The sequence below is a fragment of the Protomyctophum parallelum genome (genome assembly GCF_964188405.1).
Source record: "Protomyctophum parallelum genome assembly, chromosome: 6".
Classification (NCBI taxonomy): domain Eukaryota; kingdom Metazoa; phylum Chordata; class Actinopteri; order Myctophiformes; family Myctophidae; genus Protomyctophum; species Protomyctophum parallelum.
The window spans coordinates 7,273,358-7,289,155 of NC_139701.1; the positions used below are offsets into that span (position 1 = coordinate 7,273,358).

Below are 15,798 nucleotides of genomic sequence, written 5' to 3' on the forward strand. Positions count from 1 at the left end.
CGCACACACACACAATGCAGAGCTGCTCTCTGGCATGCCATTCAAACCCAGGCCGTTTCCCCTTTTAGGTCTCTTTCCTTAACTCTTCTCTACATCCTTAATCCTCTCTCCTCATTCCTTCCTCCCACATTAGGGTACGATCCAACCAGTGCAGAACCAGACCAGACCATGGAGTCCAGATGCCCTTTTTAAAACCACTTTATTTTCAGAGGAACGGTACAGTATTTCACAGTCTGTCAATGCAATGTCAGGAGTATAGTACATCGTTACGAAATCAATATTTACACCTCAAATAAATTACATGAAAATAATAATAAAATAAATGACAATAGTCAATAGTGACAATAGTGGGGGTATATTATAGGTATTCCAGTTATTAACTTAAAATTCCCTAAATCACTAAAGTAAACACATTGTAACAGTATGTTTGGATGAACTGTGTCCCTTATTCGGTCCTTCCTCAGTGACGTCAGGGAATAACAGAGCATACATTCACTTCAAGCATTACAGTTACTGTCCAGCAGAAATTAGCTCAATCAAAAATAACTCAATAATGTAGGATGGCAACAATATTAATATTAAAACATAGTGTTTGGAGAGGAGAGAGAGCCGTGGCTTAATGCCACCAGCAGGAAAGTAGGACAGCCGTGACCAAGTTGCCCCAGAGCTGGGGAGGCGAGGGAGGGTCTGGCGTTGGGGGCATTGAGGTTCGGGGTGCAGGGGGTGGGGACATTCATAATCTGCATGTTTTGTTTTGGCTATGATGCCCAGATGTGTGCAATGTAATAAGCTATTCGGAGGCAGAAAGCAGCACAACAGAGAATGTTGTCTATGCGCGCACACACCATTTTGGAAATAACTTGGGCCCCATCCCTAATCCCTACTTCCTTCACCGTGCTACAGATACTAATGAAGGCTCTGTTCCATTCTGGTCGAACAGAGTCAGGGTGTTGCTATTGTGCATGTTGGCTCAGGAAACCCTCTGCTACACCAGTGGGTTTCTTTGTCCTTGAGTGGGTTCCGTATGGCCCCGTATGGCTCTGTAACTCAGAGTTACAGTATCGGGGTCCTTGAAATTAAAGTTTGAGAACCACTGTACACTAAATGGAACAGAACCTTAATTAGTATCATTGGCAGTGTTGGGCAGTAAAGGTGGTTGCACACTGGACACGTTTTTCGGAAAACCAACGGGAAGAATCTGAAGAACGCAGCCAGTGTGCAGGGACCTTAACTAGTTGCGACTGAAGGTCGCAGTTACAGTTAACTATGGAATCGTACATTTCCCGTCAGTGTATCACCCAAAATCCCCATACATGGGGAAAGCCCCCATATGTGGTGCCCTGGTCTCCTGACATCATCAGGGATAGAGATCCCTGATGTGACCTGCTGTCGCAATTAAGCCCATATATGGAGATCCCTGATCCTATATGGATATGTCAGAACCTGTTCTGACATTCCATACGCTTTCCCTTTTGACTGATACCTCTCCATTTAACCCATTCTGACCTGAGATCAGATTCATACGAGGTTTCCGCCGGACACACACTGGTCTGATGAACCCATTCTGACCTGAGATCAGATTCTAAAAATGTCAGTCGTTCTTCGATTTTTCAAAAAATAGCAGACCTACAAGCTCGTATCGCGCCACTCGGTGGCGCGATATGAGCTTGTAGATCTGCTATTTTTAAATAGCTAAAGCATAACATGATGCTGACACCAAAATGGGTGCCCGGTCAGAATGGGTTAAACTTTAGACGAGCCTGCCCCAAAGTTATTTGTGCAGAAAACTAGAGTTCTCAAGTCATGATCACGTGACTGGGCCTTGACTCTCTCTGCGGCAAATCTCGCACCGGAAGTGAGATGAAATACATGGCAGTGAATGGCGCCGGCTGGACCAGCTCATGAACAAACACTATTTATGAAACATTGAGACCTTTGTCATATAATCGGTTCAGGAATATAAAAGAACAAGACATAACACATTATTGTCTGTTGTGTTGCTTTTCGGTGTGTATACTGTATTTTTTTATTTTATATCTAAAGAGCACAAACTAGACAACCCTAGACTGTCCACCGTTTCCTGTCTGGTAACCAAATCTTGTGATACCTCAAGAGACAGAAACGATACCTGCCGCTGTTTAGATGCCTCAATAAAATGATGTACTGTGCACATCGAAAAGCAAGTTATTGGAAAACAACCTGTGGTATGTCTTTTTATATTCCTGGACCAATTATGAGCTGGTCCAGCCGGCTCCATTCACTGACATGTATTTCATCGAACTTCCGGTGCCGGTGATTTGCCACCGAGAGGGCGTCATGGCACAGCCTGAGCCCAGTCAGGTGACCATGACTTTTCCTTCTGTAAGCTTCCTTGCCCGGAAGTATGAAGAGTTATTCTGTGAGAGCCCATTGAGGCGTAGGTTTCTTTTATTGTCTCAACAGTTGGACCTCCTTTTAGAATCGTTCCATCTTCTCCAGAACAGGGCAGCAGTAAGCCACTCGCTGTCCTCAATTCAACCTTTTTTATAAAGGCTACCTTGTATTGTTTTAAAAAGGAGACACGGGCTGGGGCACTTCCGCAGAATGTCACAGCTGTTTTGTGTTAGAGGAGTTATCAGTCATTAACCACTTGAGCTCTACATACTTCGTTTTTTGGCGGATAGCGAAAATAGCTGATCTATAAGTACATCACTATAATCACATTCTGAGCTTATAGATCAGATTTGTTTGTAAAACCTTTTTGACAATACAACAACATGCCCCGAATAGGGATGCTAGGTTGAAGATGGTTACTTAAAAAAAAAAGAAAAAGTGTGAGTCGGAGAGAGCATGCTTGGGTTCCCTGGTGTCCAAACAAAGCCAGAGCCCTGAATGTGATATGTGCCATCATGGAATGGACTTTCCACGCATACATACAGTAGCATAAATACAGTTTTTCATTAAAGCCTTTCCTCCTGTCAGTGGTTCTCAATCTTTTCTGGATCAGGGCCCAATTGAAAATCTCAAAGCCCACCCACCTAAAACCACTTGGTCAAATGGGTGAGATCAATCATCAATTGTGTTCCGCCTGGGATCAATGGAACCTACAGTACATGTAGCATACGCTAAGTTCTTATTTAGTGGTATCAATTTTGTTATATTAATGTTGTATTATCATTCAAATCGTAGCGTTTTGCCAATTATTCTGGGGGACCACTTGAAATACCCTCACGGCCCACCAGAAGGCCCGGCCCACAGGTTGAGAACCAGTGCTCTATGTCAACCCTGCAACCTCATTTCAGGATTTTAAACTAAGCCCCCCTCACCCCCCCATCCCGGTTCTAACAAGACAAGATGTTTTTAGCGTGAAAATGCAAACGATAAGATCGGCAGTAAGGATGAGTGAGTTCTAGAGGCCAGGAAGGACCAATAGTCCTAGAGGTTAAACCGGGCTGACATAGAGGAGATGGCTGGCTGGCTTGCGCCACCTAGCTGGTGTGGAGGACTGTGCGCAGGAGAGAGAAAGGGGCCAGGAGGAAAACATTGAGGAGACGTCGACCCCCCCTGTCCTCCTTGTCAGCCACTGCGGTACCGCAGGATCACTGGAACTGAAAGAAACGTACACAGAGAGAGGAAGAATTCAGTGCAGTAGTAGGTTTTTGTTTTGTCTCAGGGCACCCCTGTAGATAACTTTTTAATCCACGGCATCCCTGAATTACATTGTTACTTTATAGCACATTGCATTTATTTTATGTCATACTACGGTACGTATTTATGTAACATTTTTCATGATAATGTATGTCACTAGGAAAACTTGACAGATTGAAAATAAATTAATATACTTGACGTTTAACCACTTGATCCCCAGCATCCCTATTCTAGGGGGAGCATTCGCCAAAATAGTACTCACCAATGATAATCAGCAGGAGGGCAACCACTACCATGGCAATTATGATCTTCATCTGAGGAAATATGACACATTGAACAAATATAAGGCAAGGCAAGTGTATTTGTGTACTGTATTGCACATTGCAACAATACTAAATCCATTTCTCCAACACAAACCAATCCGCTACCTTCATGTCCCTCCACCACATCCTCCTATGCAGCTGCTTGGATCGGCTGCTGAAGGCAGATGCGTTGTCCGATAGGCTCTCTGGAACACAGGACAGACGGCAACATATAAAAACAGCAGTACCCCCCATAGACTTCTACACATTAATCCCTGGCAGCTGTTTACTACAGTACTGGCAATGGAGCAGTTCCACCCGAGTCATCATTTGTGGGATGAAGTGTCGTGCTCAAGGGCATCTTAGGGCGGCTGTGGCTCAGGAGCTAGAGCAGGTCGTCCAATGATCACTGCGTCGGCGGTTCGAATCCCGGCTCCTCCTGTCCACATGTGGAAGTGTCCTTGGGCAAGACACTGAACCCTACATTGCCTCCAATGAGTTGGTCGGTGTGAGCTCGCCACCATTGGTGTGTGAATGTGGGAAGTGAGGACGCTGGCGTTGACTGTTTGCCGCTTCACCTCCCAATGTATGAATGAATGAACCATTGTAAAGCGCTTTCAGCACTTGGAAAAGCGCTATAAAAATGCAATTTGATTTTGGGTGTTTGTTTAGCTGTACTTGACTCCATATGATATAATGGAATGGAGAGTTATGTAAGACTACAGTGTTCCTGGTGACATCACTCCTGTCCTCGCATGAAACCACAACAATCTAAGTTTGCCAATGAAAATTCATAAATTGCCAAATTCCTACACAATAGAACTAGGAAATATATATATATAAAGCCTCTCGTCACTTTTTCATATCTCTCACAAAATCTGTCCCCATCTGTCTCTCTCCCTCCCATTTCCAAGATACTGGGGTTGACTTGTGTGCTTGCGTGTGAGTGAGTGAGTGTGTGCGTGTTTGTTAACAATTCCCTGGCGTGCGGCTCTGCGTGGTCCAAGCTGTTCCTGTTCAGAGTCTCTGTCATGTGTCCTCTACCTCCCTGGGCCTGTTAACGACCCGTCACAACCACAGAGGCAAGCACTCTTCCTTCTGAGAAGATGCTTGTTAATCCTAAGGAATTCTCTACATGGGCTACCTGCAGGCATGTCAGATCCGCCTGCATTCAAGACCCGGTTACAACTTATCTCACACACACACACACACACACACACACACACACACAAGTAGGTAAATAGAGTCTAGGAAAGCATGCCATGCGACATACACACCACATTCAGTCATGCGGCGGGTGAATGCGCCAACGCGCAAACACACAAACAAACACGTTTGCACACACAAATGTGTTCCAGATGTGGGTCATTGTCTTGGCCGATTGGTGGACACACAAGAGGGAGAAGCAATTATAAAACATCTGCAGATGTTATGATGACTTCCGAATGGATGAAGCAACAAGAGGAAAGGAATGAGAACAAAGTGGAAGGATTCTGTGTCAAAGACTTGTGTGTTGTGGTGAAACCTAAACACATGTTCCAGATCTCTGTTAATGTACACAGAGGTGAGAGCGAGAGACAGGGTTTGTGAGCGAGTGAGTGCATGAGAGCCAGCAAATACCACCAGACACACACCTGTTCAAACAATAAACCTGGACATATCATTAGCACCTTTGAAGTGGTGCGGAGAATTTTGACATGCTCTCGCTGTAAATATCCCCAGAGTCCTGTTGCTGGGTCTTGGGGCCCAGTTAAACAATATATGGCGCACGGTCTATAACACAAGGCGCAAAATTACAGATGACAGATGGCACGTTCTCGGAACCCCAATTGCATACGGATGCTTAACTTACTACTGTACAGAGACAGGTAAAAAGAAAGCTAGGAGGTTATGCTGCCCTACAAAGCCATAGTGCAGTAACTACAGGAAACATAATTGGCTGATAATGAGTTTAAAAGTTTCAACTGGTCAAGCCAAATGAGATATTGGCAAATAAGTGATATTACACTAATTGTAAATATGTTCTTGAGGTAATTGTTTATCTCTCAAAATCACAAAGGCTAATTTGCCCTTTGGGATACACGAATAAATCGCTGTGTCCAAAAACGTAGTTACTGCACTTTGGCTTTAGCGCAGTATGGATTCCCGACATTCTTACATGACGTGTGGCGTATCCAGGAATTATGTTTTGGCCAGGCAAGATATGTTAATTGTCGTCTCCCCACGCAGAATCATAGCACTAAAGGTTTTCAAAGAGTTATACCTGCCAGACGAGTAGGATACCAAGGCTGAAAGGCTTGCATTTACATTCCAATGGGTGATTGAGGGTCGCGCTCTACCGCAACGGCCAATCAGCTGTCCATTTAAATAGTTCTCAGGTCTTGTTTTTGTCCTTTTTTTCTCATTGTATGGATTTTGGCCAGGCCAGAAATGGATTTGAACAGGCGGGAGCCTGCCCTCGCCTTATTGTAGATACGCCTCTGACGAGCAGAGCAGTATTTAAAACTGTAGGGTACTTATTGAAATAAGCTGTATTTCTGCTTCTCTCGCCCTCTGTCTCCTCATCGCTCAGGTCTCCAAAGATGCACTGAGACATTCTTCTTCCTCTTATGGATAATATGTATAATTTAGCTCCACATCATTAATGAATGTTTGAACCTCAAAGCAGAGTCCCTCGGAAATGTCATCTACCATGTTGAACATGCGGGTTGTGTCAAATTTGGATGAATTTTGATTGCAAGAGAAGTGTGTGTGCATTGTGAACCCACTTCCATGGGTTGACACCATTTTAATCTGAATGCACTCTAAATAGTATGAAAGTATCAGCGCTGTCACTAAGCGTGTTTGAGTGTTATGAAAAGCACTATATAAGTCCCAGATATTATTATTATTACTGCACTGGATTTAACACCAGTTCGTAGCCGGTTGAGTCAAACAAACACCTAATTTTAAAAACCAACACACACCCATAGGCGCGTGCAGAGGAGCATAAAACATTTGGTAAAGTATACAACATGGTGGGTGTGAAAATGCCACCCGAGTCAGTTGGAAACTAGCAATGACACCTGCATTCCTGCATATAGCTTATTTGTGGTGCTTTACAAACACCTTGGTCTCCACATCTCTACACATCTCACCTGACTTGTCCTGTAGGTCGTCCAGCCGCTCGCCCCTTTCAATCACCTTCGATATGTTCTCCTGCATCACATCGATGACTTCATCAACCTGCGACTGCACGCTAAAGACAAAGGATGGGATCCGGAGAGACAGTGAATTAAGACATGAAATGAAAAAACAGGGAGACATCAAAGGCTAAAGGTAAAGCTGGGGGAAGGACAATTTTCTATTCCTTGCATTAGGGCCACTCGCAGGGATGCAGCCACGAGAGTGAGGCTGATGTGACGGGTGAAGAGAGTGGTTGATGGGGCATTTTAAGTGGTAGGTTACTACAACTAGTACTCGTCATTCAGACTGCAAAAACTGTTTTTAAATAAGCAGCTTTCTAGCACCTGAATCAAATAAATCATCCATCATAGTCCTGCACATTGACACATCCTGCACATTGGCAAGGATGAGTGTCAGACAATGGCTTGTGTAAAATCATAACACTGACTCAATACTTCTTGGCCGTAAAAGGAAATATGTGTTGTAGCATAGAGGCATTTTCAACACCTTGCTGCACACACACACGCCCACACTTTGAAGATGTGACCTCAAAGGGTAGAGGTTGAGAAAGAGGCAAAGCGGCTGAACTCCGTTTGATATACAAACGCTGCTTTCCAGGAAACTGTGACAAAAACGGGCGTCATGTTTGTCTACCACAACCTCAAATCGCCATGTGTCAAATGTCGATGGACCACGGAGTACCAAAGGCAGCTGCCAGAATGTCTCAACAATAACCTTCTCTGTTCTCTGGCTGTCTGTCTGCAGCAACTAACTGGAGGTTAATGTGGAAACGGTCTCAGGAGGTCTTGGATGTGGGACTGACTGGAAGAGTGTTGTTACACAAGGACCCACAACATCACCGGTGCGGTTACTCAATCTGCTAGCAATCTGGTGCTCCTGGTAAACATTAGCTTGTTATGCAACACCAAATCTCCCCACACTGGGAGGGCTATTCTGAGCTTTGGTGCTGAGCAGTACTTAGGGATATTTTGTTACTTACTGTTTGATTTTGTCATTCTGAGCTCCAAATCGGGGACCAGATGGTCCTCTCCTGGAAGATGAGCAGTGACCATTTTAAAAGTTATACATAAAACCCTCAGAGATGTTGCAATTCAAAAATATTACGGTACTCATCTATCAGTTATTTTCATATACTTGAGTAATAACTTCATGATTACTACCATTACTATTAGTATCAATAATAACAGTACAATACATTGTAATTAAGTCAATTTTACAGCATATCACATTTCACAACACAACATTTAGTAGTGTGTTCATTCTATCATCCTTTGATGTAGAATATATGTTGACATGTGACGTATACTGTATGTCACGTAAACCAAAAGACCTACAGGAAGAAGTCTTCCTCCTCATCAGAGTCCTCCTCCAGCAGGTTCCTCTGTAAAAGACAAAAAGGCCAAAGGGTCAAACACACACTGATGCTTCCAATGACTCCTGCCTCCTCATCAGTGGAATGTCCATTTAGGACCGGTCAGACTGGTGAGACACAGGACAGAAGATTCCAGTCCATACAGGGAGAACATTCCTGGCATAAGTAACCAGTCCACTGAGTCCAGTGTGTAACCAACAACGGACTGTATTGACACCTCCAGAAACCACATACAGTACCCGCTGAAGGGGTAAATACCTCCAGAAACCACATAGGCCCCTTTTCCACCGGTTGGTTCCTAATGGGAACCGGTTCAGTTCTTTTTGGTTCTTAGTCCATGAGCCAGAGCTCCAAAATTGAAACGTTAATTATGAATTGAGTGGGCAAAACCATACCTATATTAGATTGTTATCACCATTAAACTTCCCCAATTGAGTACTTACACAAAGACAATGATTTATTGTATTACAAATTTTACATTTTTAAATATGTAAATGAGGCATTATGTAGGAAAATATGCAAAATAATCAAAAATATGAAAAAGCTACTACTGTGGAAGGGTTATCATGTATTAATTTACTTGTATTGATCCTATAAACAATTTAATACAGGGTATAGTTTGCCCACCAATTTTTGGAGCTCTGGCTCATGGACTAAAAACCAAAAAGAACTGAACCGGTAAATACCTCCAGAAACCACATACATTACCCGCTGAAGGGGTAAATACCTCCAGAAACCACATACATTACCCGCTGAAGGGGTAAATACCTCCAGAAACCACATAGAGTACCCGCTGAAGGGGTAAATACCTCCAGAAACCACATACAGTACCCGCTGAAGGGGTAAATACCTCCAGAAACCACATACATTACCCGCTGAAGGGGTAAATACCTCCAGAAACCACATACAGTACCCGCTGAAGGGGTAAATACCTCCAGAAACCACATACATTACCCGCTGAAGGGGTAAATACCTCCAGAAACCACATACAGTACCCGCTGAAGGGGTAAATACCTCCAGAAACCACATACATTACCCGCTGAAGGGGTAAATACCTCCAGAAACCACATACATTACCCGCTGAAGGGGTAAATACCTCCAGAAACCACATACAGTACCCGCTGAAGGGGTAAATACCTCCAGAAACCACATACATTACCCGCTGAAGGGGTAAATACCTCCAGAAACCACAGACAGTACCCGCTGAAGGGGTAAATACCTCCAGAAACCACATACATTACCCGCTGAAGGGGTAAATACCTCCAGAAACCACATACAGTACCCGCTGAAGGGGTAAATACCTCCAGAAACCACAGACAGTACCCGCTGAAGGGGTAAATACCTCCAGAAACCACATACATTACCCGCTGAAGGGGTAAATACCTCCAGAAACCACATACATTACCCGCTGAAGGGGTAAATACCTCCAGAAACCACATACAGTACCCGCTGAAGGGGTAAATACCTCCAGAAACCACATACATTACCCGCTGAAGGGGTAAATACCTCCAGAAACCACATACAGTACCCGCTGAAGGGGTAAATACCTCCAGAAACCACATACATTACCCGCTGAAGGGGTAAATACCTCCAGAAACCACATACATTACCCGCTGAAGGGGTAAATACCTCCAGAAACCACATACATTACCCGCTGAAGGGGTAAATACCTCCAGAAACCACATACATTACCCACTGAAGGGGTAAATACCTCCAGAAACCACATACATTACCCGCTGAAGGGGTAAATACCTCCAGAAACCACATACATTACCCGCTGAAGGGGTAAATACCTCCAGAAACCACATACATTACCCGCTGAAGGGGTAAATACCTCCAGAAACCACATACATTACCCGCTGAAGGGGTAAATACCTCCAGAAACCACATAAGTACCCGCTGAAGGGGTAAATACCTCCAGAAACCACATACAGTACCCGCTGAAGGGGTAAATACCTCCAGAAACCACATACATTACCCGCTGAAGGGGTAAATACCTCCAGAAACCACAGACAGTACCCGCTGAAGGGGTAAATACCTCCAGAAACCACATACAGTACCCGCTGAAGGGGTAAATACCTCCAGAAACCACATACATTACCCGCTGAAGGGGTAAATACCTCCAGAAACCACATACATTACCCGCTGAAGGGGTAAATACCTCCAGAAACCACATACATTACCCGCTGAAGGGGTAAATACCTCCAGAAACCACATACAGTACCCGCTGAAGGGGTAAATACCTCCAGAAACCACATACATTACCCGCTGAAGGGGTAAATACCTCCAGAAACCACATACAGTACCCGCTGAAGGGGTAAATACCTCCAGAAACCACATACAGTACCCGCTGAAGGGGTAAATACCTCCAGAAACCACATACATTACCCGCTGAAGGGGTAAATACCTCCAGAAACCACATACATTACCCGCTGAAGGGGTAAATACCTCCAGAAACCACATACAGTACCCGCTGAAGGGGTAAATACCTCCAGAAACCACATACAGTACCCGCTGAAGGGGTAAATACCTCCAGAAACCACATACAGTACCCGCTGAAGGGGTAAATAGAGCTTTCAGAATGCCTTCAGAGTAACCAATAAAGTATTTTGTGCTGTACTTGCGATGTGGCCATAAACGCCCGCACAAAAAAGGGCTTGTGATCTCTTGTGTTTTGCTTAGAAAAGCTGGTCAATCGCACTGTTGTTTTGAGTTTGACTTCTTTCAGATCTCAGATAGTATCTCTAAACTATAAACGGTGTTTCTCGTGATGGGCATAAAAGACATGTGTGAATACTGAATTGAGTTAGGAAGGAGAATGTAGTGAGTGAGGCTTCAAAGGTCCCTAGCAAGGCTGTCAAAAACATCTATATAACTACAACCAGGCCTCTACCACTGATGGCCACAATAAGGCCAACAAAGGCCCTGCGTAAAACGTTATTCATAGAGAAGGCACAGCATCCAATCAGCCTGGACTGCCGCATAAAACTCTTTCAGGTGGAGAGTTGGAGCATGAAGAGACAAACTGACCGTCTCTGTTTCCCATTGAGTATCAGTCATATGGACTTGGCCAGCTGTTACCGGGTAAGTTACACCTTTTATCCATCTATATCTACATATTGCATCCACATACTCCATCTATAAGGCGTAGGGCATCTACTCATAAATCTATCATTCAAAAGGGAATTGCAGTGAGCCAAGGTAAGTTGGAAGTGGAAGTGCCCCCAATTAGGAGCCGATTCAGTGGCATCTGGTGCTGAAATGGTATCTTATTCAAGGACGCTTAGTCAGCGATGTAAACTAGCTGACAAAGGGATCTAATCTGTGACCTTCCAGTCACCGGGAGATCCATCTTATTCAGGACACTCTGCCAACACTGTAATCAAGATGAGGAGGAAAATCCACATCTGCAGTAAGGTGAATTTAACTCAGTACAGTGGCCAGACAAAGATGTTAAAGAGATATGCAACACACACACCTTCACTGCTAGAAAACACTGAAATAATTGTGGCCAGATGATCATAAAGAACGTTACGCGGTACAAAACAATAACTCTTTCTTTCTACTGTCCAGGAGAGGCAAAGGACAACTGGTAGCTATTATCAGAACTGAGGGGCAGTGGGGCAAAGGGAAGCGCGGACAGACACGGAGAAGGATGGTGTAGAAGGGTGTTTGTTAATGCAAGCGCCTGCATGGTGTGATTCCTTTAAAGTTTTAATCAGCGGTCAACCGCAACAGCAAACAGAGTGACGCTCTTGAAGACAAGAGGCAACAATAAAGAGGAAATAAACCGGGATGGTTGGAGGATGTCAAGCAAGGTCATGGCAGTGTTGATTAAGAGAAGATCTTTGGCTTAAGGATCCTGGAGTGTCTTCAGCCTTCCTTCTATTCTTACTTTCATCTCTTTGTCTATCCGCTCCATCTAATTTTCACACCACTTAACCCCTGATGCTTTAACATTTTATTGGTGCTTTACAGCGGTGGTTCACACAGGACCTTGAGGGGGTTCCAGTGGTCCCCAGATAAATGATTTAATTGGTCTTCACGATCGTGAGATGTACATGATATTCCTACAGCTAGAGCTAACATTGTTGTTTTTGTCAGAGTTTCACTGCACCTACAGTATTCTGGACAAAATGACTGGTTTTCATGTTGTTAATATCTATGTATTTGACTACTCGTGTACCCCTTCACCTCTCTCACCCTTTATTTGTGAATCCCCTGCACTCAGTGAAACTCCATGATGTTGGACTTTAAAAAACTCCTATTACCACCTCCATTAGTGTCTCACCCTCTCGCTGCGGATGGATCCTGTGACCTCTTCATCGTTGAGGTGTCGTTTAAACTTGGGGGGCATGCTTTCCTCGATCTGCTCCTCCTGCTCTGGCTCCCTCTGTAGGACAGTAGGAGAAGAGCATTAGTTAAAGACTTCACTAACATAAATTGTAAACTGGAGCACACCTGCTGCAGCTGTAAAGGAGTCCAGTCAAAACACATGCATACATGGTACTATTGCAGGGAAATTAGTATACCAGACAGCCTGCAACATGAGGAATTCCTCTGATGTTTGTTTAGGTGTGAGTGATTTGATCAGGGCAGAGACAGATTTTACTTGTGAGAACAGAGGGAAACACCTCATCATCGCAAATCCTTTCACATTAAATTCTACTTCACTCTCACCATTAATGATTGAACAAATCTGGCCATTCATTCATGTGTGGTAGTGTGGTACGTGAGTTGAGGAAGGCCTCTGGCACTGACATTTCCTCAGCAGACTGGCTTGCTGGTCACACAAGGCGACACCTCTTTCCTGGCGCCCTGTCTGGAGAATATTTAGAAAGACTGGCTTTTTCCATTCAGCCAGGCCCATTCTGCACCGTGTGGTGGCAAATCCCTGTGCAAACCCAGGCATCTTTCCTTTCCTATATCCCAACGTTTAGCTTGATTCCAAACATTTCTTCTTGTGTAACCAGCCAGCCACAGAGCCTGAACAAAACAGGAAATGTCATCATGGCTCTTGATGGTTTGGGGCTAGGTATTAGTGCTGAACAATTGTGGGAACATTAATGACATTGCAATATTTTCTATTGTTGTTTTTGTAAATGCAATATAAAGAAAAATATATTTGGTGAAAAGAAGGAAAAAAAGCAGAAGGAAAAAAGCAATGCATCCTTTGCAATGTGACTCTGTACAGTCAGTGTACAGTCTGTACAGTCAGTGTACAGAGTCAGACATTGCGATGTCAATGCTGAAATGATATATTGTGAAGCATTACTCTGGTATTAAAACTTTATACTGGAAAAACACACTGTTCTGCCAACTCTATCTCCTCTGTTTGCAGACCTGTTTGCATGCGCTTCCTAACAGCACACGTAACATTTCAACAAAAGTCCAGTGTTTCCCTACAGCGAACTGCACTCACTGTCTCTCTGGGCTGGGTTAAGTACAACTCCAGTCCACTCACACATGATACTGTAACTCCACCGATGCAACTTATTATGAGACTCTATTATACCATTGAATCCAGCTCAGCCTGAAACTGGGGCTTTTGCAGTGTCCTTTTCTGGCACCACCGTTGGAAAAGGGCCTTTCAGTGGCCAGCAGCAGGCAGCAAGGAACTTTCCGTAAACAGAGGAGGAGAAAGAGGCAGGGAACAGCCCTCTATCTGAAGCAGAAAGAAAGAGAATAGGGCACAGAGAGCCAGAGAGAGAGGGCAGAAGAGAAACCAAGTCTAGAGTTGTTCCGATACCGATACCAGAATGAGAAAAGCTGCCGATACTGCCTAAAATGCTGGTATGCCAGTCTATGCCATTCCGATACCAAGTAATTTATCACGATATTTCATTTACAGTAATATTTTTTAATGTTTCAGTTGATGCTGCACGACTGTTTTATACTCTTACTGTACTACGTATTTGCATTATGTTTACTAACTTGCATTATGTTTACTAACACAATTATTAATGGAATGTATCCCTAGATCTGTGGTTCTAAAACTAATTATCTTCAAGGACCACCATATCTCTGAGTGTACAAATCTCTGAGTGTCCATTTGGAATGATTGGTATCGTGAAGGAAAAACTGATATCGGTAGATTCGGTACATCTCTAGCCAAGTCTAAAACATTCTCTCTCTCTCTCTGTATCGTTGCAGAAAGCATATTATAAATTGCTACTAGCTAGTCTACATGAAAAGAGCCACTTTATACGATGCAATTCATACAAAACAATTGGCATAACGGAATTAGTCAAATCAACATTATACCATGGGGAGTTTTGGAACTGAATTGTCCCATAATGTATCCAAACCATAGGAAGTGAGGATTATTATGGACCACCAAAGACCATTATGATCATAATCGTGTTGACGTAAATAAGAAAGAAGAGAATCAGAATCTATAGGAAATGGAACATTTGGTCATTAATCTAAAAAAGATGACATTCATAAAGGGTGCTGCTTCATAGAGTAGGACTGCTTTTTATAGGTGAAGAAGTTACACAGTAATTTCCTCAGATTAACAGAGGATCTTACTTCTTGTAGCCAGATGTCACTGTCTAACACTAATGCACGCGCGCGCGCGCGCACACACACACACACACACACACACACACACACACACACACACACACAGTATTATTATTCTTAGTTACAATGTGCATTGCGCAATATTGTCGTTGCACAGGCTAGAAACGACAGACCTGCCCAGCCATAATGAAAACCTCGGCTACGAAGGACAAAGTTAACAAAATGCAACAATTCCTCTATCAATCTGACCCAGTAGCCAACAAACGTTAGCACGTACTTTGCTCAAAACAGGCCGTCGATGCTTTGACAAATCAATGCTAAGAGGCTAACTCACAAGCTATACCTGTGCTGTTCTCACCCAGATCCACTTCTGTGGTAACGAATCTCGGACACGATCAAACGCTGGTCTCTATAAACAAAAGGCTCGATTATAAATCTGTCCTTTCTGGATCCGAGGCAGCTGCAGAGTTAACGTTATTTAGCACAACATTTGCGCACAAGATGAGAGTTACTAGTACTTAACAGCAGCTAACTGTGCCTTCTCTATTCTGTCACTGTGATCAGCTGACCAGGAACTGAACAACGAACACAAACAGCTGGAGACAGTGGAGGCGAGGAGGACCACTCAGAGCCTTATCAGCCAGATGTGCAGCCAAATAAAAATAGGGTGAAAAAAGGATAAAAATATATATATTTTTTGTCTGTGCTGCATGTCTTTTTTTGTCTTGGGGGGTGCCCACAATGAAGGTGCCCACTCTTCTTAATATTCTAATCTGTCCCTAAATT

The 15,798-nt window shown here is 43.7% G+C and overlaps 1 protein-coding gene across 4 annotated transcripts; it reads right to left on the bottom strand.

The window, feature by feature from the left end:
* Nucleotides 1-1,788: 1,788 nt before the first annotated feature.
* On the bottom strand, nucleotides 1,789-15,637 carry vamp4 (vesicle-associated membrane protein 4). 4 transcript variants are annotated; one of them, XM_083767609.1, is made up of 9 exons: nucleotides 15,356-15,637; nucleotides 14,003-14,152; nucleotides 12,779-12,880; nucleotides 8,450-8,496; nucleotides 8,095-8,145; nucleotides 7,067-7,167; nucleotides 4,056-4,135; nucleotides 3,890-3,941; nucleotides 1,789-3,587 (listed from the first exon to the last, which is right to left on the bottom strand). In XM_083767609.1, exons 2-9 carry the CDS (start codon nucleotides 14,003-14,005, stop codon nucleotides 3,556-3,558), a joined length of 468 nt encoding a protein of 155 aa, XP_083623735.1. In that variant the 5' UTR covers nucleotides 14,006-14,152; nucleotides 15,356-15,637; the 3' UTR covers nucleotides 1,789-3,555. The 4 variants fall into 4 exon arrangements, with proteins under 4 accessions (XP_083623735.1, XP_083623738.1, XP_083623736.1 ...); XM_083767612.1 differs by lacking the exon at nucleotides 14,003-14,152 and having other exon boundaries at nucleotides 15,371-15,637; XM_083767610.1 differs by lacking the exon at nucleotides 14,003-14,152.
* Nucleotides 15,638-15,798: the final 161 nt, after the last annotated feature.

Excerpts from the sequence above, each read along its gene's own strand:
- vamp4 (XM_083767609.1), bottom strand. Across the intron at positions 8,146-8,449 it reads GAGGAGGAAGACTTCTTCCT|GAGAGGACCATCTGGTCCCC; the intron begins GTAGGTCTTTTG and ends CTCATCTTCCAG. Across the intron at positions 7,168-8,094 it reads CAGAATGACAAAATCAAACA|CGTGCAGTCGCAGGTTGATG; the intron begins GTAAGTAACAAA and ends CTTTGTCTTTAG.